This window comes from Mugil cephalus, chromosome 19 (assembly GCF_022458985.1).
Source record: "Mugil cephalus isolate CIBA_MC_2020 chromosome 19, CIBA_Mcephalus_1.1, whole genome shotgun sequence".
NCBI classification, from domain to species: Eukaryota; Metazoa; Chordata; class Actinopteri; order Mugiliformes; family Mugilidae; genus Mugil; species Mugil cephalus.
In genome coordinates, this window is record NC_061788.1 from 4,003,496 (window position 1) to 4,027,790 (window position 24,295).

Consider the following 24,295-nt stretch of genomic DNA (forward strand, 5'->3'; position numbering starts at 1 on the left):
ATCGTTAAAAATAGTAGTTTTACACATGAATTGTGAACCAGTTTTATGCAGGTATTAATAGTTTTACTGCAGCTGTAATGTAGAATATGATTTCATGCAAAACGCACAGTATGATTAGCTAATAAAATATCTGATTTTATTTGGAAAGCATGTTAAGCAACAACAAAAATTGACCAATGTGCTGTTACGGAGTTGCAAAAGCGTACGGAAATAGTCTTCAAAACTAATAAATGCACGGTAAATATAAAGACAATAACGTTTCCACTATATGTTTAAGTTTTAGTTAAATTTAGTAGAATAAATGTCCTAAAACGTTCCCCCCTAAAATGGAAAAGCCCCAGTTTTTCTGTCATGGAGCTGCAGCCGCGTACAATAAACATAAAGACACTAACGTTTCCACTATATATTTAACTTTTAATTACATATAGTGGATTAAATGCGTTAAAATACACCTCCTACAATAACGTAAACCCCCAGTATTTCTGTTACAGAGTTGCAAAAGTGTAAATAAATGCACGGTAAACATAAAGACAATAAATTTCCACTATATGTTTAAGTTTTAATTAAGTTTAGTGAATTAAATGTCCGCTAAAGTGGAAAAAAACCCCATTATTTCTGTAACTTTCCGCGAATTACGACGACGAGCCGCTGGATAAAATCTGATCAGCAAAAAATTTTCCAAGCGGACGCTTCGTTCTATTTTTGTTTTGCGTGTTTCCAGGGGCGACATTCTGTTCTGGTTTTGTTGCACGACTGGTATGACAGTCATGTCCACCGAGTGTGTGTGTGTGTGTGTGTGTACCTTTCAAACATGAAAAGATGTGTCGCAACACAAGGCGAGAGGCTTCGTCTGTCTGTCAGCGCCACAAAAAAAAAAAAAAAAAAAAAACTGGTTTGTACACTGGCGAACATGTGAGAGACTCCTCCTGAATGCTGGTAGCAAAATCTGAGCGGCTGCAAGGACACGTAGAGGATTCTTTAGCCGTGTGGGTTTGCGTTAGCTTGTACGTGCTCGTATGCTGATTTAGCGCGTTTCGTTAGCATGCTAATATTTGCTAATTAGCCCATGAGGATGTCACTTGTGTTGCAAGTGTTTGCTCGTAAAACAAACTGTTAGACAAAGTAAACGTGACTCGTGATCGTGAATGAACTTAACTCTGTGAACTTTAAATACGTCGGGGGGGGGGGGGGGGGGGGGGGGGGGGGGGGGGGGGAACGGGAACGTCTGCGCAACAATAGATGAATAATTTAATCATTTTTAAAGCCTTCTCCAATGTGATTCATGATTTTCTTGCACATGCATGATAGTTAGCGTACTATATTTGGATTTTATGCTGTTGTATGCAAGTAAATACAAAGGCTAACATGAAGATTTTCAATGCAGACCATGATAAAATACAAAAACACTAAAAAGAGACGTATATTTCTTAAAAAGAAGTGTTTTATTTCAGTTTTAACGAAGCCCAATACAGATTTGAAGCAAAAACTTGGGAACACTGGCAAATCTCAAATCCAATCATCAATGTTTGGGACACCAACAAAATAGCTTCAAATAATAATAATAATAATAATAAAAATAATAAAAAAAAAAAAAAAAGGACACCTATAATAATCATACAGCCCAGAATCAGGGCAAAGAAAGTAATGGTGCATGTCGTCCAAGAACTAAAAAAAAAAAAAGTAAATTTGACAATAAGAAACAAAAACTATCATGCCAGCGGCTGTCGGGGAGGAAAATAAAATCATACTTCTAGTAAAAAATAAATGTCAAATATTAGAAGTGATGCGTCCACCTGTTAACAGCTTGGAAAGAACCAATGAGAATAAATGACATCTAAAAAAACACTTTAAACTCAGCTGTGTGTACCGTAGTTTGCTTTAACAAGTTGCACCTCGGGGAGATGATGATAATACGCAATAAAAGGGAAAATATTACGTGAAATTTCCCCCCCAAAAAATAGGTCAAATTTGAGACATTTCACCCAATGGAAATTCTGAACAATTATTTTTTTTGTTGTTAATGGTTTGTACAACTAATTTGTTACACACATATATATAAGAACAGCTTAAATTAAGAGCTGTGCGTTCACATCGAGGCAGGTAAGGGGGAATAATGCTAAACTTATTATTAATAGCAGATATTTTGTCGTAAATTAACATTTTTTTATTGGTTTTTTACACCAGTCACTTGAATTGAATCGTGGTCAAAGCTCAAGATGGGGAGAGAAAAAAAAAAAATAATAAAAATAAAAATAAAAATGTAGTAGGCAATTAACTCTTTTTTTCTGTCCTCTGAAATATGAAATTACTGACTGACTATCTGAAATGAGTCGCTCCACCCATGTAAACACAGTGATTTTCTGATACAGAAAAATACTAAGTGTACAATGTATATTGGTCTTTTTAATAACAATATCCATCCGTTGAAAACACCAGTCTGCTCTGATATATCCTCATATGGGAACATATATATATATATTATATATATTTAGATATATATATATTTTATAACAAAATAAATCTATACTGTTTGTTTCCGTGGTGATGGTTGCCGAGGGTCGCGCGGCCCCGTCTCCGTCCGAGTCGACAAAGAACTGCATGTTTGCTTTTTTTTTTTAGCTCTGTCCGTCAGAAAATAGTGACTGAAGCAGCTCAAAAAATACTCAAAAGGCTCTGCCTGAGAACAACATTAGTTTGAAGCAACAAAGAGACTAATAAAATACTTTTTTTCCATCTTTATACCAGCTGTTTTTTTTTTAAGTAATTTATAATAAAGTGTATGTTTTTCTGTTATCTTTAAAAAAAAAAAAAAATCATAAGCATTTTTCTTTCTTTCTTTCTTTTTTTTAAAAACTGTATCTTGGCATTTTGACACAAAATATCCTCTTGGATATTTACACAGGAAAAGATACTTTTCAAGCAATAAAAACAAGCTTATATTGTGGGTTTGCAACAGAATAGAAACAACTCTGAAGTAGTAATGGAGAAATAATTGCATAGCAGATCAGAATAGAACTAAACAGGAACTGATCCTTTTTGGTATGGTGCACTTTTTTCTTTTCTTTTTGTTTTGATTCATGACTTCTGCACATTTTCACATATGTACATGAAATAGTCCATTCATAGTTTTTTTCGCCTGCGCACAGTTTAAGATTTATCTCTATAATGCTCAACAGTGAGAGGGCAGGATGCAGACGTCTCGTCTCGTCCTCTCCGCTCTTCTGATAAAAAGTCCATAGGAGTCTTTTTTTCTTTTTTCTTCTCAAAAAGAAAATTAAAATTTGTTGTTTTTTTTCTTTCTTTCTTTCTTTTTTTTTTAAAAAAAGTGCCATTTTGCTACATTTATCAGCTGATCCATGGTCTGCTACCGAAACAGTTAACACAAACGACGTTTTGGTCACGTGGACGATCGCACACTCGCTCATAGCCACATACAAAGAAACACACACACACATACACACACATACGCACACACACATATGACGTAAAAGGAAAAAACAAAAGTGGAAGAAACAAAAAAAACAAAAAAAACAGAAGTTGTGGCCGGTGAGTACAGTTTCCTTTTTTCTTTTTTTAGAAGAGTTCATCTGTTGCGATTTAGACATTCCGGCTGGTAAAGCTTTGAAAATAAAAAATAAAAATAAAGAAATAAAAGAACAAGCACCGTAAGGAAAAAAGGCCTCAAAACGTTCCTCCGCTCGGGGGGAGTTCAGCAGTTTTTTTTTCCCCGCTTGATTTCTGTGCTCCCACAAGAAAAAGCAAAGAGAGAGAGAATCATCTCTCTACATTCAGACTCGCCTCAGGCTTGTGGTCGAAAGGCAAAGTCACTGAAATGTTCCAGGCTTTATTGCATCTTTTCCTCCGATTTTCAAGTCTGAGTCAGGGCCGTTTTCTCCGGGGTCCTCGTTCCTCGTTCCTCGTCCGTCACCGAACGAGTCCATCCAGAACGACACGTGTCCAGTCGTCTCTCCCGCGAGGCCTTTTTTGTTTTCATTTTAAAAAAATCGTTTTTTTTCTCTTTTCTTTGTGTGTCCGTGGCGTGTCGATATATACGTCCGCGTTCTCACCGTCTCTGCTGCGCGTACACGGGGTACGCTAGCGTCACATTCAGAGAGTCATTGTGCTGGACCAAAGACGTGTGCTGGTAGTGAAGTACGAGTTCTTTTAAGGAGCTGTACAGGTTGTACGGCTCCGCGAAGCCGAAACCTGAGGGGGTCTTGTTGATGACGCAGTGCTTCACTTCGCCGTCCACACTGGAAACAGATAAAGAGAGAACAACGGTCACAGCCTGTTCTCGGTCTCTGCAGATCTTTAATCAACATATATTAACCTCTTATCACTGACCAAAGAAAAGACTCTGACGTTTATTTCGCAGAAGTCAGAGTCACTCTAAGTGGTTTTCTTGACGCACAGTTTAAAAAAAAAAGAAATAGGAAGTTGTTGGATTTGCCTCAATTTTTATCAATGAAATCAGATTCACATTTACTCAAAAACAGCTCGTGTATAGAAGTTTGATGAATTAAAACTAGGATTTTCTTGCAGGAAACATCTTGCAGGACGTTTCTAAAGTTTTTTTTACTTGAAGTAAAGGGAATTTTATGCTTAAAAAGTAACTATTTCCTTTTTTTGTTGTTGTTTTTTTGCACGTTAAACGTTTGTAAAGTTGTTTGCTGGTACATACACAACGCTGCAGGCGTAGCATCCCGCTTTGCTGCTGTCCCGAACCAGGAATGTTCCGTCTCTCTTTCCCTGGAGAAGAGCCTCCGCCTGTAGTCGGTTGATGTTTCCCAGCTTCCACGACCTCTCGTCGTGATGAGGAAGGTCTTCGTCGTCGTCCACCATCGAATATTGACTAAAAAAAAGAGGTAAAAGTGTGAGTTGTGAGGCGAAAAACTTCCTGGTTAGTTTTAAATCGATGGAGAACGAGGTTGGAGGAACTTACTCTTCTGTGTTCTCGTTCTTGATTCCCAGCCACTCGTTGAGTTTCTTCTGTCTGACTCCCTTCTGGGTCAACCACCTAAACAGGATAATAAAATAAAAAATAAAATTAGAAACCAGGCCACGTCCGTTTTTTTTGGTGTCGCCTCCGTCGGTTGCGCTCGTACTCACATTAGATACTGGTCTCTGGTCTTGCGGAGCTGGATGAGGTCGGGCTTGATGCTGTTCATCCTCTTGTCGATCTCCCTGTAGTCGGCCGCCTGCTTCTTCAGATCCTCCTCCAGCCTCCGCTTGCTGTCCACGATCTCGCTAATCCTCGATTTCAACTTCTCGTAGTTGCCCATGATCCTGGAAGAAGAGTCGTCGGGGTTTAGTTTTGGACGTAACAATCAAACATTTCCCCCCTCTTCGCCCATCGGCTTCTTTTTATCCCGGCTCATCCTCACCTCTGGATCTCTTTGTCGTTGCCTTCTCTCCTGAACTTCTCGATGTACTCTTTGCTGTACCGCTCCTGCGTCTGACACTGCTCCTCAAATATCTTTATGGTTTCGTTAAACGCCTCGATCGCTGTTCGCTTCATTTGGATTTCCTGCAAACAAAAAAAGCGCATCGTTAGCATCGGATATTATTGGAAGTTTTCCCTCTTGATCCCACTTTTAAAACCGTCGGCTTTTAACTCACTTGTGAAGTTCTGGTGTATTCTTCGTAAAGTCGGTCGTACTCTTTGTTCTTCTCTTGGTATTGCTGGTGGTACTCGCACAGCTTCCTTCCCACAGCTTCTATGTTGTCTTCTTTCACCACCTGATCCTGGAGACGCCCAAGAAAAAAAAATAGAAATAAATAAATAAAAAGTTGCTTCAGACGTTTTAAAGGTGCCGCTTTGCAGCGAGTGTTAGTTACCTGCTGGTGTTTGGAGACGGGATACAGCAGCTTGACGTCCAGCTTAGGATTGTACTGAGCCAGTGACTCATTGCGATAGTGGTTGATGAGCTCAACGACGGAGCTGAAGGTCAGAGGGTCCGAGAAGCCGTACTTCCCGTCTCGATGGAATATCTTTATAAGCTTGTTGTTTCCTCCTTTTCTGTAGACGAACAAAACGGTCAAACCAGCTTCTAAAAAACTGAATAAGACATTTCCCAGTGTGAGGAAAAGATCCGGACTCACCTCAGAGTCAGAGTGTAGTCTCCGTGCATCTTCGTGGAGGCGTCTCGCACCAGGAACGTACCGTCCGCAGTGTCCCTCAGTTTCTCGTTGACCTCCTCCCTGGAGATGTCCCCCCAGTACCATTCGGCGTCTTGCAGAGCCATGTTGTTGTTCATACCGTTGTTAATCACAGATGCGGGCTTGGGCGGCTTTGGAGGTAGAGCTGCAGCGACAAACAAAAAAATAAATAAATAAATAAATAAAAAGGTAAATAAAAGCACTGCAGTGCGATTGTTGTGGTTGAGATTTATTAGAGCTCGGATGGAAAATGCATCCAAGATGACGACGTTTGTTTTTTTTTTTTGTAAATAATTAAAGCGTTTTGCAGAGTGTGGAGAGCACGATCTGCAAAATGCAAAAGCTCTGAGGCTCGTCCCTTTTCCAGTGATTCAAAAAAAAAAAAGAAAAAGGGAGGCTGCCATTCTCCAACGGAGAAGGCGGTAACGACGGAGCAGGGGGAGGAGAAAACGAAGCGTGAGTCAGGGAGAATGAATTTCATTCAAGAAAAGGAGACGTCTATTAATATATTCCTGGCTGCAAATACAGTGGTTGAGCTTTAATGTATGAATATAAATTTGCATGCAGAGAAAATAAAAATGCCACACACAGGATTATAGATTTCTAATCTAAAAGAGAAAACGCATTTCACAAGAAAATGGGGCACGAACGGAAGCTTCACTCGGCTTCGAGATAAATTCCCCTTTTGTGAGCTTCTGCAAACAGGAAATAATGAGCTTTGATGCGTTTAGAAGCGGTGAATTAATGAAAAGATTCTTCAATCTTGCTGCTGCTCACAAGCCCGACAGTGTCAGGGTGAAGCTAGCAGCGGCGGCGGCGCAGCAGCAGCTAAGGAGGCTATTTTTAACCCGCAAATCTGCACTGCCTTTGTTCGCTGCCACTGCATTAACACCATCGTCTGCTGCTTCTGCCTGACAGCTCCAAACTGTGACCCGGCACTAAAAGCTGAATTCATCCACCCCACAGCACATGTTCATCAGAAACCTCTTAAAATTCTTAAAATCCTCTCGTCTGCAAACACGAAGCCTGCAAACACGTTCCACAAACACAATCTCTTCTAAAAAAAGGGACGACATCTAAGTTCGTTTTAAAACCCAAAACCATTAAAGCCATTAAAGGGGGGGGCAGCCTGCTCAGTAACGTGTTACATCACTCACCACAGCCAATAGCGTGGGGGGTCTGTCACCGAGCGCTCCTGCATCTTTCATTTCCTGACAAGCGATGAGGTCATTCTTAAAAAAAAAAATTAGGACCTTTCTCACTTCTTTAAAAACGCTGCAGCTACAAAAAAACGGATCTTCTCTCTGCAGCATCACATCCAAACATGCATTTTTAAAAGCAAACGTGCAGCGTGAACCGGCAGCCTGCTTCCATCCATGCTTCTTCTTCTTCCCCCCTCTGTCACCACCATCCCTCCCTCTCTCTCTCTCTATGTTCAGCCCGTCCACCGGTTCCCCTGCAGGCTGCTGCTGCTGCTCGGGGCCCCTCCCCTCTTTGCTTGCGTCGCGACCCGAAGCCCCGCCCACTGCTGGCGCTCAGACAAAGCCAGCTCTGCTGCTGCTGCAGCAGCACGTACGCAGCAGCTAAATTATAATAATGCCCTGGCCCCGATCGGTGGCACCCGGGAGCTCCAAAATACGCCTGTAATCCCACACAGCATGACACTCGCCGTGACAGGGATAGCCCCCCCCCCCCCTCCTCCCTCCCCCCTCCCCCCCTTTGATTTCCTGAGCGAAATTAAAATAGACCCAAGTTCTTGGTAAGGTATAAGGATTCGAGTGAAATGCAGTCAGTTTCCATGGTTCAAAGCGGGGGAAGTCTACATGCTTATCTCCAAAATGTGACTCAACAAACCTGCTTTAATTAACAATACTTAACTTGCCCCCGTAGCTACTAGTATAAACTCCACTGTTTTTTTTTTTTTAACTGTCTGACTTCTTAACTAAAAAAAAAAAAAGCTTTACTTTTTCTTGGAGTTATTTGCAGTTGTCTGCAGGAAAAAAAAAGGCTCGTACCTTTACAGCATGAGCACAAGCCTGAGGGCAAGTTCTGCAGGCAGCTATAAAAAAAAAGACAAGGAGGCTCAAACTAAACAAGAAACAAATAAGAATAATCTTGTTCTGGCCTTTTTCGTAAGCTACTCGTCCCCCCTCCACGCTCTCTCGTGCTAACAACCTGGAAGGAAAGAAGCCGTACGCAAAACTCCAGCTTTTTTCAGAACGTGACACTTACGTTGCAAGTTGTGCATTTTCTGGTGAATCGACAATCGCTCCTTCGATGCTTCTCGTTTATCCTCACAGAGTAAATTAAATCCCACAGAGTAACTTTCAAGTCCTCCGGTAACGCTCCATTTCATAGTTCAGACCACTGTGAACAAGTACATAGATGTGGCTGCTGCTTCTTCTTCTTCTTCTTTTGTTTAGTTTGTGGAAAACAATGAAAAAACAACCTTAAAAGAAATCTTTTAAGTGCTTCTTAATGAAATCCAGGTAATCCACACGGCGTGAGGCAGGTGCAGCATGCGACTTGTCTTGCTGACTGACTGACTGACTGTTCAGTTCCTGCTGTGAGTGTGGTAAAGGGCTGAGCCTCCACCTCCACCTCCTCCCTCCTCCCTCCCTTCCTCCCTCCCTTCCTCCCTCCTCCTCCCTCCTCCTCTCTCTTTCCCTTTCTGATCTGCTCACGTGGTGGCAGATAGTTAATGATTAGCGGTAGCGGCTCTGGTGTCGGTGCTGCCTTGCTCCCGGTGGGGGGGGGGGGGAAGCAAAGCAGCCACTCGTGCCAGCGTCTCTCTCCTCCCTCTCTGGTCACTCCCTCTTTTTTTTTTTTTTTTTTTTTTCCTGTGTTTGTAAAGGAGGAGGAGGAGGAGGCGGCCGTGGGGTTGTTCGGGTCTTATGATTAACTCGCACAGTTTCAAATATTTGCTGAGCCGAGCACTTTGAGGCAGGGAGGACATGTGGAGATCCACGCGGAGGGAGGAGGAGGAGGAGGAGGGAGGGTGGAGGAGGAGGAGGTGGAGGAGGGTGGGCCTAGAAACTGGAAGCAGCCCTCGGTTTAACAAGAAGCGCTCTGTGGAGCAGGCCGACTTTCCAGCCAACCAAATCTAAGTGGGCCTTTTGTCGCCTGCTTAAAATAGGCCGGCAGTAACTGGGAGGGGGCACGCAAGACGTCCATGCACACAACACACGCACCGGCCATTCACAGAAACACACTCTGTACATGTGCGTCTACTATTTCTAGCCTCTTCTTCTTCTTCTAAAATCCTATTATCTGGCAGTTTGGCACACCTGTCTATTAGGGGCGTTACGGTAGATGCATTTTTGTACCTAAATATGTGCAACACTCGGGCTTGGCTGCGAAAATGGGGGTTTCACACCGGTTTATTGCGAAGGAGTTTATCCCTTTTACAAACAAAAATGCACGGTGAGAGTTTCAGTTCTGGCACCATTTCAGTTTCAGCAACAACTTCCAGCAAAAGAAGGTTAAAGCTTAAAGTTTGCCTGAGAGTAAAAAGCTACTTTCTTTTGAACACGATGCTGCAGTTCAGTATTTATTGTATATGTGCCAATATTTTACTATATTTTAGTACGTGTGCTGTTGCAAACTGCAATTCCCTGCATTGAAGGACGAATAAAGGGTTTTCTGTTCTATTTTTTTAAGTTTTAGGAAACAGATAAAGAAGTTATTGTATGTATTAGTGTTGTGTGTCCTAGCACTTCTATCATCCATCCATCCATCCATCCATCCATCCATCCAGTCCGCTGCCAAAGTGCTTCTGCAGGTGCAAATTACTGACAGCTGAGAGCAGCCCTGTGCACAGGGAACATTATAAATAGCCTTAACAGGTAATAAAATGTTTAAACAGCCTCAGTCAGTCAGTCCCGGCCAACGACTGTGCTTTTTAACTAGCGCTGTAAAAACACAACGCGACGCAACGCACACTGCAGCCTCCAGCCTCCAGCCTCCAGCAGACGAGCGCTCACAAACCGGCTCTGTGCAATACTGTGATTAAACTACTGCCACCAACACCAATGCAGAAACTATCCAGACAGACAGAAGAAAAAACAACGAGAAGAAGATCCGCTGCCCTAATTCAAAAACTGTGCCCGTTTCTGCAGCAAAGACGTTTTTTTTTTAAAACAAAAACCGGTCTCACAAACTAGTGCTCGTATCTTGTATCTTTAGCTCTGCAGTGCCGGTGGTTACGGGTTTCCTGTGGTCTTCTACAACTGCACTACTTAGTCTCAGCACTTCTTCTTCTTAGGGCTATAAATAGCTCAGGTCTGAGTTTGTGTTGTGTTGTGGGGGCGATTGTATGTCCCTGCAGAACATACGTTCAGTTTCCACATCCAGAACACACGGATCCTTTTCCAGCTTTCCAACAACAACAACAACACCAGCAGCAGCAGCAGCAAACTATAAGAGCACAGCAGCCATTTTATTTTATGTGCCCCCGAATTAAATAAAAACCATGTGTGAGTTTGTGAATGAAAAGGTTAACTACTACCTGGAGCGGCTTGACTTTCACTCCACTCGCTGGTCACCAGAACCTCGACGATCTTGATGTGAGCATCCAGGCCGGGTTCACAGCTGTAAAAAAAAAAAAAAAAGAGGATATGGAAAAAAATAAATAAATAAAGTGTGTGTTTAACATGAACGCCTCTGCTGCCGCGGTCACGCCGCCATCAATCTGATGGCAATTCAGGCTTAGCTTACTCTTAATTGTGCTGCACAGCTGGTGTAAGTAGAAAAGCTCCAACCTATATCCGTGTGCAGCTAAAAACCCAAAGATCCGCCTGAATGAGCGTCTGCATGAGTGTGTATATGTGTGTGTATATGTGTGTGTGTGTGTGTGTGTGCATGGCTGAGGCCGTGCAGCGTTGCATGACTGAGCCCTGCACACTCATCCGTCTGCAGCCTCAGCGAGCGAGCGAGCGTCTATATCTCTGACACAAAAAAAAAACCCAGACTTCCAACACCCACCTGGTGGCCTGCTGTCTGAAAAGCACGGGGCTGAAGATCTCGCCCAGCGACCGGGCGCTGAGCAGGTTCTTGGAGCCGTTGTGGCAAACTCTAGAGAAATGCCTGAGCAGACAGTGGAGGCTCAGCCAGTACTGAGGAGGGAGGCTCGGGGTGCTGGCGATGCGACGTAGCAGCTGGGCACATTCCTCAGGATTCACCACCTCTGTTGTTGACAAAAAAAAATAGGGGTCAGTTAAATTAAATTGGGCCGTGGAAAGAAAAACCTGCACCTTCTTCAGTCAAAAAAAAAAAAAAAAAATGAAAGCGTGTTTCTTTCAACAATGAAGAGATGGAAAAATATGTCATGTGCAGTTAGTCTCAAAAACCACAGTGAGATTGTGTGGTTGCCTATGAGCGTAAGGTACACTAGCAGGTGATTGGCTGCTCAGAGATGCTTGAGATAAACTTTCAGGCTTGTTTTAGTTCCTATTAACCACAGATATCCTGTTTCTGGCCATGTGACAGCGAAAGAACGCCGCGCTCTACAGAACAGTGTGCGGTGGGAGATTTTTTTTTTTTTTTTTTTTTTGTTTCCAGCTCAAAACTGAACAGAAAGACAAAATGCTCTTGATATGAACTTCGTGTGTTCTTTATGCAAATACATGTGTACTCAAAAGCGGCTAAAAATAGACGTGTTCTTTTTGAGGGCACTGACGATTCTTGTGGTTTTGGGTTCAAAGTACTCGGTGTTCAGCGGGAGCAGGGTACACTGCGTCAATGCTTGTGTTTCAGGCGGACCGTAAAGTAAACAGATGAATCTGTGTGTCGGGACGTGTGCGTTCGCGCCGCTCTCACCTTTGACGGTGTGGATCATCTGAGCGTATATCGCCGTGTGGACGATGGGCTGAGGGAGATCCTGCAGATATCGGCGCAGGCCGTCGCACATAACTGGAAGATCCAGCTGCTCCAGCTCTGCAGAGGCAGGATCTGAAGAGCGAAAGGACGCACAAAGACGCACGCTTAACACTCATTTCTGTCGTCTTAGTCAACTCGTACTTGCATCACGCTTTGGTTTATCAGTCTACTTCCTCTTTCCAATGCACTCGGTGGACAATTCATTAGGTGCACCAGTGAAAACAAATGCATTTTAATACAATAATCCTGCACTAAATCCCTCAACGTGACCATGTCTGCACCTAAATGACCTTTTTATTTATCAATAGCTCTCAAACAAATACTAAATACCGTAATAAAGCTAAGATTTAATGCAGTCTTCATGAAAGGGATAATATTAAAAAAAAAAAAAGCAACGTACCACTTTCAAAACACTGTCTGACTTCAAGTCCAGCACCTGCAGTAAACGTCCGATACAAAGTGGGGTTATCCAGACCTGCAAACGAAGAAACGAATCCAAGTTCAACATTTATACACGAGCTAATTAAGAGCATCCGTCGTGTGTGTGTGTGAACAGGTGGAGCAGCAGGTGTAGCATCGCATGTGGAGGTGAAGTTCATCCAGGCGAAGGAAGCTCACCTTTCTTCTCGATGGCCTCCAGCAGTCTGGCCAGCATGGGCGGAGCGGTCTCCGGAGGGGAAAACTGCTCCGTCAGGTCCAGCAGACCGAAGCCTGGAAGAGACGACGGCAAAAAAAAACTGTCAACCCAGGTCATTTTTAAAGACGTAAAACTGGCTCATTCTCAGCTGGAAACGTTAACGTGGAATAAAAACTATTACACATATGTAGCTTTGTTTGAACGCCAATAAATTCAGAAGAAGAAGAATTCTTCTTGACGTTGCACATGTGAACCAAACAACAAAATGAAACGGTGCGAATAAACCCAATGAATGAACGTCGGTGTGACATTAAAAATGCAACTCCTGCAAAGTTAAAAAGGGGGGAGTCGACCAAAGAGCTGCCATCAAAAGCAAAAAAAAAAAAAAGGTGAGTGTTTACAACAGGCCGATTCAAGAACAGGAGGTGCCGAGGTCTGAAGTTTGGGGGGGGGGGGACTAAGCAAATATCCTGTGATATGAGGTAAGCCAGGTCTGAGTTTTAAAACTCATTTCTCCTTTAGAACTTTGCACCCAGGTGTGGACATGAAAGGGGCGAAAGGAGTTGGCAGGGATTTTATTTGGATTTGCAAAAAGGCGTATTTTGAAAAAAGCCACTTTTTTACTGAAAGACTCGACTGTTCCGACGCCCGATGTCTGCACTTTTTTAAAAAAATGTTGAAAAACCATGAATGGAACCCTTTTTCTCGTGACCGTATTTTTCTTTCTTTCTTTCTTTCTTTCTTTCTTTCTTTCTGCCCCTTAAAATGATTACCTCTTTTTTTTTTTTTTTTTTTAATCTGGCATTAAAACGGGCAACTACTGATCTCACTCGCGCATGCAATGCATGCAAGTCATTAACCAAGGAACTACCCTCTCTCCTTTCCACCAAAGAGGGTTCAATCAGGCAAATAATGAACCACTTCATCCCAACTCCACATCCTCCTGCCAGCGCAGCGCTGAGGCTGGCGTGTCGCGTGTGAAGAAACTGGATTACCAAAGTCCTCCCAAACCACAGAACACACAAAACTCCATGTAGGACAACTGGTCATCTGGAAGACATTATTGGAACTGCAAACTGGGAAGGAGGGGGGGGGGGGGGGGGGGGGGGGGCTTTTCTCAGAAGCGATGAGAGATGGAGCACCAAAGTTTCCCTAAATAGCGATCGAGACACGCAGTGCTGCCATCGCACACCTTGGAAGTGTAACCTTTCTCCCAGACAAGATATCTAACACGGTTGTCCTTCTGCAGCCAACCTTTTTCTGAGAAACTCAATTCACAACCTGGAGGTTAAATTTAAACCCTTCAACCCAACCCACTCGCACAAAAGGTAATGTCTCACCTACTAAATATGACAAATCAAAGCCGGTTAAGAGGTTAGAAAGTAGCGTAGCAAAAAACACGTTTACTAAATACGAACGTACGACATGAATCTGTGTTAAAAAGCTCGGTGATAACCCCCTAAAAAAAAAAAAAAAAATAAAGTCTCATCCACTGTAACCGTGGGCGACCAAAGAGCAGCAGCCCGGAGATAGATTGAGTTCTCTTCCCGGTACTGTCAACGATTGCGATAGTTTTAAGCTCCGATGGAAATCGGATCGAGTGGCAGACGATGAAAAAAACACGGCAGAAGTCGCTCCGAGGTATCAGGACCGAGGATTTCTGAGATGCCTTGGCGCGAGATCTGACGAGCAACGCGCCCGCTTGATTGGCCGCAGATTGTAACCACGGAAACGCGTCTGAAAGATATATCAACGGGCGATTCTGGCCAAAAAAAAAAAAGAAAAATCTCGACGGATCTTACTGTAAATGCACCACACCTCGTTTTAACCGTTGGCACATAAATGGATTTTTTGTACAGAATCCGAAACAACTCACTTTAAATATAATCAACCGTACGCACACAAAATCGCTGCAGTTGTTGTTGTTTTTTTGTGTTTTTGCTATGTTTGGAACAGCTGAGGGGCTACATACACATCACGAGACGACTTGTCTCCAAATCAAATTTTCAATGGAGGTTGGTTTCTGTGGTAACTCGGGGCAGAAAGCGTGAGGAGACAGGGGGGGCCCCCCCTGCTCCTCGGACTTGCCTATACAAGTCTGCATGTTTTGGCAGACCTCACGATATCCCAAAAGGCCTCGGTCCCAGTCGGTAGTCGGTTTAAGAGACGACCGCAGGTCGAGGGAAGTCAACGCAGCTGCCACCGGTGCTGCTGTGGCTTGTAGAAGAATGGTGGTGGTGGTGGTGGGTGGTGGAGGGGGTCAATCTCCACGGCTCAAACGGTATGTCTGAACCGAGCGAACTGCAGACTGCGGGCAGGACAGGGCTGGGGCACCACGGACGCGCTAAAGATAGCAACACACTTTGTATATATTTAGAGTTTCTGCTCAAGTAACCAGCATTTTCAGGTTACACCTTTTTTTTTTTTGCTTTCGTCTGAGAAAATGTCTGTAGCTGGGACACGAAAGCCAAAAAAACCACACTATAGGGTGCATATTTCACTAGAGAACTGTGTAATTTACTACCGAGGAACCATTTTAAGCCTTTGTCAATGCCAACTGTACACAAAAGCAAAAAAAAAAAAAAAAAAAGAGATTTTCTATTAACATATTTCTACTGGGGGGCAGTAACTGCACGTCAATGAATGATGCAGCCTCAAGTCAGGGGAGGAAAAAAAAAAAACAAAAGACAGGCAATGTCTCCTCCTGCAGGGTGGACGACGCAGTGCAAAGGCGAAGCAGCAGCCAATGAGGAGACTGTTGCTACAGCCTGACAATTAACCCTGTGAGGAGCAGACTGTCAATGAATCACACACACACAAAAAAAAAAAAAAATAAATGTTTCCTGCCGTGCAATTAGCTGCTGCTCTCAGAAAAAAACACCAAAAGCCTCTTTAAATTGAATTAAAATCGAGCTTTGGGGGGAGATAAGTGGCTGGAGCTGGACTGTAATGTCTGAGATGGTGTCTGGCAAGTGAGTGGGAATGTCACTTTTTTTTTTTTTTTGAATGGAGACACTATTCAGATTCAGCGTGATGGCTGCAGCTTTTTAAAACCGGCTCCGGCTCTGAAAAACATTATTAAAACGTTTAAAACTCGAAAACATACACCCGTGTTTGTATCTTCTATATGCACAACACAAAACCCTAATTCTGGCACGAAACACTGCACACGTGAAAACACGTCGTATGATTTACAACGGCGAAGCAAATCCAGTTTAATTGTTGAAAGTTGAACGGTTTTTTAAGCAGATTCGAGCGCCGAGTGATGCACGAGTGATGCCACGCATCACGATGGCTGTTCAACCACAACAGTTTAAAGATAAGTAAACGACAATGTTGAGACCTGCGCCGCTTGGCTTCCTCTCCAGTCGATGCACAGTACAATGTGCAAAAAAAAAAAAAAAAAGGACACTTGGGTGTCAGCCAGTTTTAATATACACTCATTCTCTAGCTTGTTAGGTTCACAAGTGAACATGAACGCAGCTTTATGAAGCTACAGTTTTCAGGAGAAAGCTGCTTTTTTGCATTTCTTTTTGTTTCGTTGTGTCATTTTAGTTTAATAACATAAACACTTTAGTCGGTTTAGTTCAGCAGCATCACAAACTAACCAGTTTTACGACGCCACCTCGACATCAACTTTAAAAAGTCCCTAATGTTTTGGCAACTGACCAGCCGGCAACGTTATTTATACCAGTACGTATGCAAGTGTACTTCAAAGTATTACATAACGCCACACCTCCGTCGCACACAGCCGCCAAACACACACCCCCCTCCTCACCCCCGTCTACTCTCTCTTAATAAATCACATATTTGAAATACCTTTTTTCTGGCCCCTTCCATGTCTTCTTCTTCTTCCCCTCTAATCTCACCTTTGTCTTATTGTGCTGCTTCTTCATGTCTGTCCATGTGCTTTAACCTCTCTCTCTCTCTTAATCCTGCCAGCAGACATGCCCCGACTACACTAAAGAAGATTTGCCAATTCAGACTTTGGTCTCTGCACACAATTAAATAATGAAACTGTTTACACACTCCTTTCATGCACATAATTCCACACAAGTCTTATTGGATTAGACACTAATGCAGTTTGGAGAAAGTTAAAATAAAAAAAATCTTGTTGTGATTTTCTTGGAAACTGCCGGAGGGATGTGTTTAACAAAAAATGTCAGGAATAAGGGGACGGGCTTCGTTATCGTCTCTTATCTCGCAGTTTTTTTCCTCCTCTTTTGTCCTTCCGAGACTCGTGGCTTTAATCAGATTAGGCGCAGGTTTGTTATTTTTAAAGCGAGGTTTGACGTTATCTAAACTGGTCGGACGAAGATGTCGTGAAGCGTTTCTCTCCCCCGATCGTCTCAGGATCCAGCTTCACAAAATGTGAGAACTTGGTTCTCAGGGGCCGTTTTCTGACACTTCATTTAAAGGTGGTATTTGTTAAGAAGAGCTGTCACTTTATTTTTGACAGAACAACGCAAAAGAGAAGAGATGAGTCTCTTATCGCGTTTGCGCTGCAGAAATAACCGCAAGTGCAAAAGAAGCAGTGACTTGTACGCTAAAACAAGATGACACATGTACATGATGACACTTTTATATAGATTCTTGGGGCTGATGTTAACATTTTTTTTCAATTAAAGACAAAAACTAAATAAATGCATTTGATGGCTTAAATTTTCAAACACTTTTACTATCAGAACTTGGGAAGAACAAGCAGCATATGAACATTTTGAACGTAAGATAAATCAAAAAACATGCTGCTGTTAAAATATTACAAAGTGCTCTAAGCTACGCTAGTTAGCTCGTAGCTTCTAGTGTTTTACTTCCGATCTTGGTAGCATGTCCCAGCACTCATCACCTGCTGCTGTTGGCTAGGCTAGTTAGCTGGTTGGTTAGCTTCTTGTTGGTTGCTAGTTAGCTGGTAGCGGCTCGGCTTTTCAGGACTCGGCTTCTACGCGCCGTTATCGACGTGGTTAACATTTAAGCTAGTTATCGTAGCCTTATCCTAACTTTAGCCGTTAGCCGAACTCGGTTAAAGTGATTAGCAAGGACATTCTTAAGCTAGGCTATGCTAACTTTAGCTTTGTTTTAACATATGAGTCAAGCGTGACGGACACAACGAATCATGGGAAATTTGTTGTTATTGTAAATAATGTGTTGGAGTTGGAGCGTCGTCTACTGGATAAGTAACGCATTTCTAAGAAAAACATCACTTTATTAGTGAAAAATAAGTGTTAACTTTAGGCCGATTGTTCTTTAATGGCTATAATCGGCCAATTTATTAGTCAGGCCCTAAAAAAAATATGCTTAAATCCAGTTTGAATGTGACGTCGCGCTGCAGCGGATTCAACGTCCACTCAAAGCTAACATTTAGCAACAGTCTCACCCTTAATCATATTCTACAAACGAAACCAAAATGTGTTCAAATCTGGCCTCGCACCAGCAGCGTGGACGGCGCCGAGGACAACACGGTGACGGTGTAAAACAGCCCCCCCCCCCCCCCCCCCCCCCCCCCCCCGGGGTGGGCCATTCAGCGGCCATTTATTGTCCAGTTGCATTGTGCGGCGAGTTACTGCAATCAGCACTTAGCACAATACTGATTCATCACAAAGCTACAAATCAGTCCACCGTGCAGTCTGTGCACGCACCCCTCCAACCAAAGAAGCGCCAACACATTCCTGGTCCCAGCTGCCTTTAGTCCCGCAGAGGAACACTGCGTCACAGCGAACTATAAACTTTAATCTGCTGCTGCTGCTGTTGCTGCTGCTAACTCTGGGCGGATTTAGTGATCTGCACTTTCTGGAAGAAAGAAAGAAAAACACGCGCCAACATATACACCCAAGTTTAGAGCTGGTGCATTCATAATTTAAAGAGGGGGGAAAAAAGAAAAAAAGAAAAGTTGACAGTACTGACAGAAAAAGTGTTCAGTACAGCAGATGTCAGCCTGAGTGCTAAAGAGGCCCCGAGAAGGAGAGAGCTGCATTATCTCAATCTCCAGCTATGCAGCGAGTACTCTCACTGAAACTGTCTCCTTTTACTCCCAGTCTCTACTTCATACTTCAAGAAAACTCCAAGTCTAACAGCATGAAATTCCACATTTACCACCAACTTTTCTTAAATAATAAGTTGAAACGTTACATTTTTTTGTGCTGCAGTGCTAAAAAAAAAAAAAAAAGGCTCAGAAAAGCAAAACAAACAAAAAAAAAAAAAAATGTGTGCGTTGGCATCAAATATATGCTCAAACAAGACTGAGCACGTATAGGCTGAACCCTGTGAAAGCATGCGGAGCGACAACCAGTTATTCACACTTTTATCTCCAACATTTGTGGGAATGTACACAGTGACTGGCTACTGGCAGAATAATAATAATAATAATAATAATAATAATAATAATGATGATGATGATGATGATGATAATAAAAAAAGAGAAGTAGTACACTGGGAACTCAAAACACACAGCTACCCAGTCATTTACTCCAAAACAACATGATTTAGATTGAGCCAACGATTAGAGAAAAAAGCAGAATATACGTTCTTCTTTTTCTTTTTTTTTTTTTTTTTCTCAGCGTTTCCGTGTGAGATCTAAAAATGGAGCCACGAGTTGAAGTCATTCTGCGGTTTTCCTTCTGCACTGGCGGGCTCAAACACATGTAGATTCTCTCAAAAACTGAGGGGGCCCAGTCAAGGAGCAACACTTTAATGTTTATTAAAAAAGAGAAAGAAAGAAGAAAGAAAAAAGGAAAAAGGGGGGGCTGAAAGCTGGAATGAGGCGGAATAGTTTCCCAGCCCGGCCCTCTTCTCTTCTCTTCTCTTCTCTTCTCTTTCACTCGATCTTTCTCCACATCTGCTGCACTCATGTAACCCACCTCACCCCACCCCTCTTTCCTTCTCCAAGCCTCTTTTCTCCACCTCTTTTCCCTGACTGTAGGAGCTATCAAAACATTAAAAAAAAAAAAAAAAGGAGTAGGAGTAGGAGGAGGAAGGGGAGCTCGATCCCTCGGTGGTGGGCAATAAATCACAAACTCTCTGGGAGCAACTAGACCCTCTTCAAAGACCCCTTGAGCATGGAAGTTCCTCCCGAAGGCCCCCGCCCACCCCATCTTGCCAAGCCCCATGCCCCTGATCCTTTCGCACACTATCCCTCACCCAGGCCCTGTGAGCTCGCTCTCCTTTACCCGCAACCTCACGGGCCCCTTCTTCAACCTCCCCTCCCCTCCCCTCCCCTCCCTCCCCCCCTCGAGTCTCCCACAACCGTCGGACACAGAGACTTTTCTTCTTCCCCGGTGCTACATTCACACTCGCTCCAGCCTCGGCGCTGGCTGCTGCCACTCAACCACGACGCAGCCATTCAACGCATGCCTCAACCTTCCTCCCCCCCCTTTCCTCCCTATCCTCCCCCCTTTCCTTCTCCTCTTCCACACACACACACACACACCTCCCGTTCATACAGCTCCCTCGCTCGCCCTGCAAAAAAAAAACCACAGCAAAAAGAATTTCACAATCGCACCACAAAAGGCAGAAACTAGGATCTTGGCAATGTACAGCTGCTCTTTAGGTGTGCAGAAAAGCTTTATGTGCACATTCATCCAAGCCGCAAAAAAATAAAAGGCGCATGTTTTAAGTCGCAGTTCATAGCTGTGGCCCGAGAGAGCACCGACTCTCCCACTCGCATCTCGGAGGGTCACTGTGGACCGTAAACATCTCCAGATTCAGAAAACAACACGGGTGGGAAAACATGCGCCTTACTTTTGACTTAACTTGTCCAATTTCCCTTCGGTAAATACGCTAGTTTCACACATATTACGGGGGTAAATCTCTTGCGTTTAGGCGGCTGTGCACGAAAAATGAAGTTAGCACGGGGAATGAAGTTAGCATAATTTTGTCCATACGACATCTAACGGCCTTAAAGTGGATTTACTTATGTGTTGTGTTATGGATAAGAGAGGAAAAGGCAAAATGAGACGTTGAATTTGAAAACTTACTGATATTAATGGGCAGCCCGCTAGCTAACAAGCTACAAAATGTGCTAATATCAACCTATAATATAAAGAGGGGTAGCCAAGCATGCTAACTGGCTGCTAGCTAACAAACAGCATCAAGTAAATAAGTATGGATGGGAATAACTTCACTTAAAATTTCCTTTTGACGACTTGTACGAGAAGACAACGAATGGAGAAGAGGAAGAAACGAATCCAAAGCGTTGTTGCGTTTAAGGAAGAAGATTATACACACGCAAGTTGTGAGGGCTGTAAAATTATCTTTTCCAGTCCAGGCTTGTTTTTTTAATAACACGCTGCAGGGCGGAAATAGACGGGGACAAATGAGACATCGAAGTCGCACGCTTATGAATAATTGCGAACTGTATTGTTGACTAACCTGCTAGCTAACGCACTGCATCAAAAAAAAAAAAAAAAAAAAATTAAGGGGAAATCTGAATCCAGAAACACGTCGGCTTTTAATCCAGCTTCAACCCCAATGTAGCTGTTCACCTCAGGGCTTATAGCAGCTCCTTTTATCTGTGCCAGCAGATTTCTTTTTCTGACAAATATGTCAACTTTTATAGACTGCAGTAAGAAAAAAGAAAAGACTAGCTTCATTTCAAAGAGGAAAATCGCCTTTAATCTGATCTGAATCTGATCTGAAACACGCCAGGTTATATGATGAAACATCTTTGTACACAACGGCGGTTTAAATGTCACGGGCGTCATGTGTTTGAGGCTCTACGTCTAATCTACTGCACAAATATTGTCCCGTTTTGTCGATTTTTAGATGACGATTGAAGCCGTGTTCAAGGAATTGATCAGGAATCAATAAGAGAATCGATAAAGAAACACGCCAATAGGCAGAAACTGATAATGGTATCGTCAGCAATAACCTCTTATCATATCCCTTCTGTAAATAATGCATATTTCTAGATGATCAACCCCCCCATTTCCCCAATGGACAAAAAAGCAATTAGCCTTAATTACCAGTATATAGTGATCTAAGCATCTTCCTCAACACAGAGGGGAATTATATATCCTCTTAAAGATGCGGTTTGGGGGAGAAAAACAGATGATAGCCACTGGTAACATATGGCCTGCACAAGATGCGGTGGTTGTACGATACCCTGAACACACACCACCGCCATTGTCCTCTGGGACTGAGGCTCGGTTCACGGTCGGTGCAGCTGTACAGCAGTGGGCAGGGAGCTACTTAGTAACGAGAACCGTTCTGCAAAATCAGCATCTTCCTTTTACGAATTCCACATCCGAGATACGGTTAAATTAGTCATATGGACAAACATTGAGGAACGCACATAACGACCAAACGGGAAGTTAGAAACTTTTTATTAAAAACTCACCTTGTTCTGAGTCAGAGTCTGTCTCGGCCTTGTAGGAGCCCGGAGCTACAGGTAGAGGTCGGACGGGCCTCGGCTTGGGCGTCGGGGGGGAGATCCACTTCCTCCCCATGTACTCGACGTACGTCCCAGGGAAGTCCCCCTTTTCCTGAGTGGTTTCGTTAAAGCCTGGTAGCCAGCCAATTTCGTCCGGCCGCTGCTCCAGTCCATCAGTGTACCCCACCAGAGCCACCAGAGCTCCTTTGCTTACCAGCAGTATGTCCCCCACATGCAGGTCAATGTCCTCCTCCCTCTCCTTTTTGTAGTCGTAAAGCGCCCTGTACTGGTATCCTTCAGCGCTCATTTTTATTATTACTATTATTACTATTATTATTATTATTTAATCTTTAGCGAGCGATGTCACTCTTCAGGCTTCTCCAATTACGCGTTTAGTCCAGGTACTCATTAGCTGCACGCGAATTTCGGGGCTTTTACTGAGGGCGACGAAAATCTAGCTCGTCTTCATTCTTTCACAGTTCCTGTCTCTTCTGAATGAGTTGTGGCTGTTTTTGTGCGTCGCCCCACAGTATGTACCCATCAGTAAATGGCCTGCAGCTGTGATCTTGAGAAATGCTACCCAGACCTGTAAGATGAGAAAGAGGGAGAAAGAGGGGAGGGGTTCTTATAACGCTGATAATTACAGTATATGTTACATAAAAAAAAAAAGACTAAAAATTGCACTTTAAGAGAATTAGCAAAGGTTTAAACTTAAAGCACAAGGTAACGTTATACTTTACCGCAGTTGCATACAAAACCAAATTACATACGTATTTATCAGTTGGCCATCATTGCTCCAAGTCAAATCAATAGTTTTTTGTCATTTTCAACACCTTTACTTGAACATTTAATGAGTTTTTTCATTTATTTTTAACCTATGGAGTTCATCATCATCACTAAAGTTAATAATTTACTGATGTCCATGCGAAAACTTTACACAATACTTAAATAATTAACATTCTGCCACTGTTATACACACATACATAAACAAACAGCAACTATTCTACTACAACTGCAACTTTAAAAACCCACGAAGAAGAATAAGAAATGTTAGCTAAGTTAGCCAGCTAGTATAATTAGCTAACGTATCTGCTAGCACTAGTTAACAGTTGGCTACATGCTGTGTATATGTAAAGTATGTATCTAAAAAAGAAAATAAGCGACACTTAAAGTCGAGTTAAGGTGTTAGAAGTTAACTTTAAGTTAGCAAAGTAACGTTTGTAGACGAAGAAGAAGATGATTTGGAAAGTTGACGCTGGAGTGTAACTTCAAGTTTAACGTAACTAGCGTCAGGAGCTACTAGTCAAACTAGTTAGAATTTAAAGTTGGGACTTGGAGTAAACGTTTGCTAGCGGGGTTTAGCATTATTAGCGAGCTCGGCGGAGAGTAGTAAACTTACATATGCGGTGTGCACGTCGTGTCCAGCGACTCCTCTTCCCTGCACACATAAAACGCTCCCACGTCGCTGGTTTAAACTTCAAAGCTGCGACGAGCGATGAATATAAAAAGAAAGAAGAAGAAGAAGAAGAAAAAAAAAACCTCGACCCTAAAACAGATCCCGTACCGGCGCGGTTATAAAGGCAAAAGTTCCTCCGCTCGAGTTTTAAATCCGATTTAACGAGAAGTACACGGTGTTACGGCTTGTCGACATAACGGCACCGTCTGCCCGTCCCGAACAAATGTTCCCTTCAACGTCGCCTCTGCGGCCAACGAGGGGCCAAGACAAAGCTCGACCGCTCATTGGCTGGAGCCGCTGTCAATCATCGCCGCCGCCTCCCGCGGACCAATCACGTCTCCGCTAGGGTCGACACGCCCCCTCCCATGCCCATTGCACGCAACATGGAGTACCTATGGAAATTACATAACTTCTGCACGCAATACCATATGATTAACCGCCAGGTTTCGATCATGACCACCTGTTCTAACGTTTAACAGATTATTTCCACTGCACTGTCATCCAAATATCATGTAGAGGTTTACATGAAACCTCTAAAAAACCTCAATTAAGTGGATAAAACTGCAGCAACTACTCAGTTCAACTCAGTTTTCTTTGTTTTCCATTCTATTCTTTAAGATATAGTTGGCATAGTACTTTATACTAGTACTTAATAGTATATATATTAGGAAACACAAGCATAAAAGATAACATTGTGTAGAAAACTGTACTTTTGTGGAGGAGGCACAGATGTTTTGTTTTTTGTTTTTATGCTGCTAGATACTTTAAAATGTGAAAAACCACTATTCACTGGTTAAAAATC

General features: G+C 43.0%; 1 protein-coding gene across 1 annotated transcript; it reads right to left on the minus strand.

Annotated features, from left to right (window-relative positions):
* Positions 1–1,423: 1,423 nt before the first annotated feature.
* On the minus strand, positions 1,424–23,725 carry pik3r1 (phosphoinositide-3-kinase, regulatory subunit 1 (alpha)). The gene is made up of 15 exons (XM_047569331.1): positions 23,437–23,725; positions 22,005–22,623; positions 12,655–12,747; positions 12,437–12,511; positions 11,977–12,108; positions 11,143–11,344; positions 10,667–10,749; positions 6,103–6,304; positions 5,839–6,019; positions 5,620–5,745; positions 5,385–5,527; positions 5,110–5,286; positions 4,943–5,017; positions 4,682–4,852; positions 1,424–4,253 (listed from the first exon to the last, which is right to left on the minus strand). The coding sequence occupies exons 2-15, from the start codon at positions 22,342–22,344 to the stop codon at positions 4,064–4,066; spliced, it is 2,190 nt and encodes a 729-aa protein (XP_047425287.1). The 5' UTR covers positions 22,345–22,623; positions 23,437–23,725; the 3' UTR covers positions 1,424–4,063.
* Positions 23,726–24,295: the final 570 nt, after the last annotated feature.

What these genes read in the sequence shown, in the direction of transcription:
- pik3r1 (XM_047569331.1), bottom strand. Translation starts at nt 22,344, where the DNA reads ATGAGCGCTGAAGGATACCAGTACAGGGCGCTTTACGACTACAAAAAG. An exon ending in AACGACAAAGAGATCCAGAG is followed by an intron (nt 5,287 to 5,384) that starts GTGAGGATGAGC and finishes CTCTTCTTCCAG; the next exon opens with GATCATGGGCAACTACGAGA. An exon ending in AAGAACGAGAACACAGAAGA is followed by an intron (nt 4,853 to 4,942) that starts GTAAGTTCCTCC and finishes TCTTTTTTTTAG; the next exon opens with TCAATATTCGATGGTGGACG.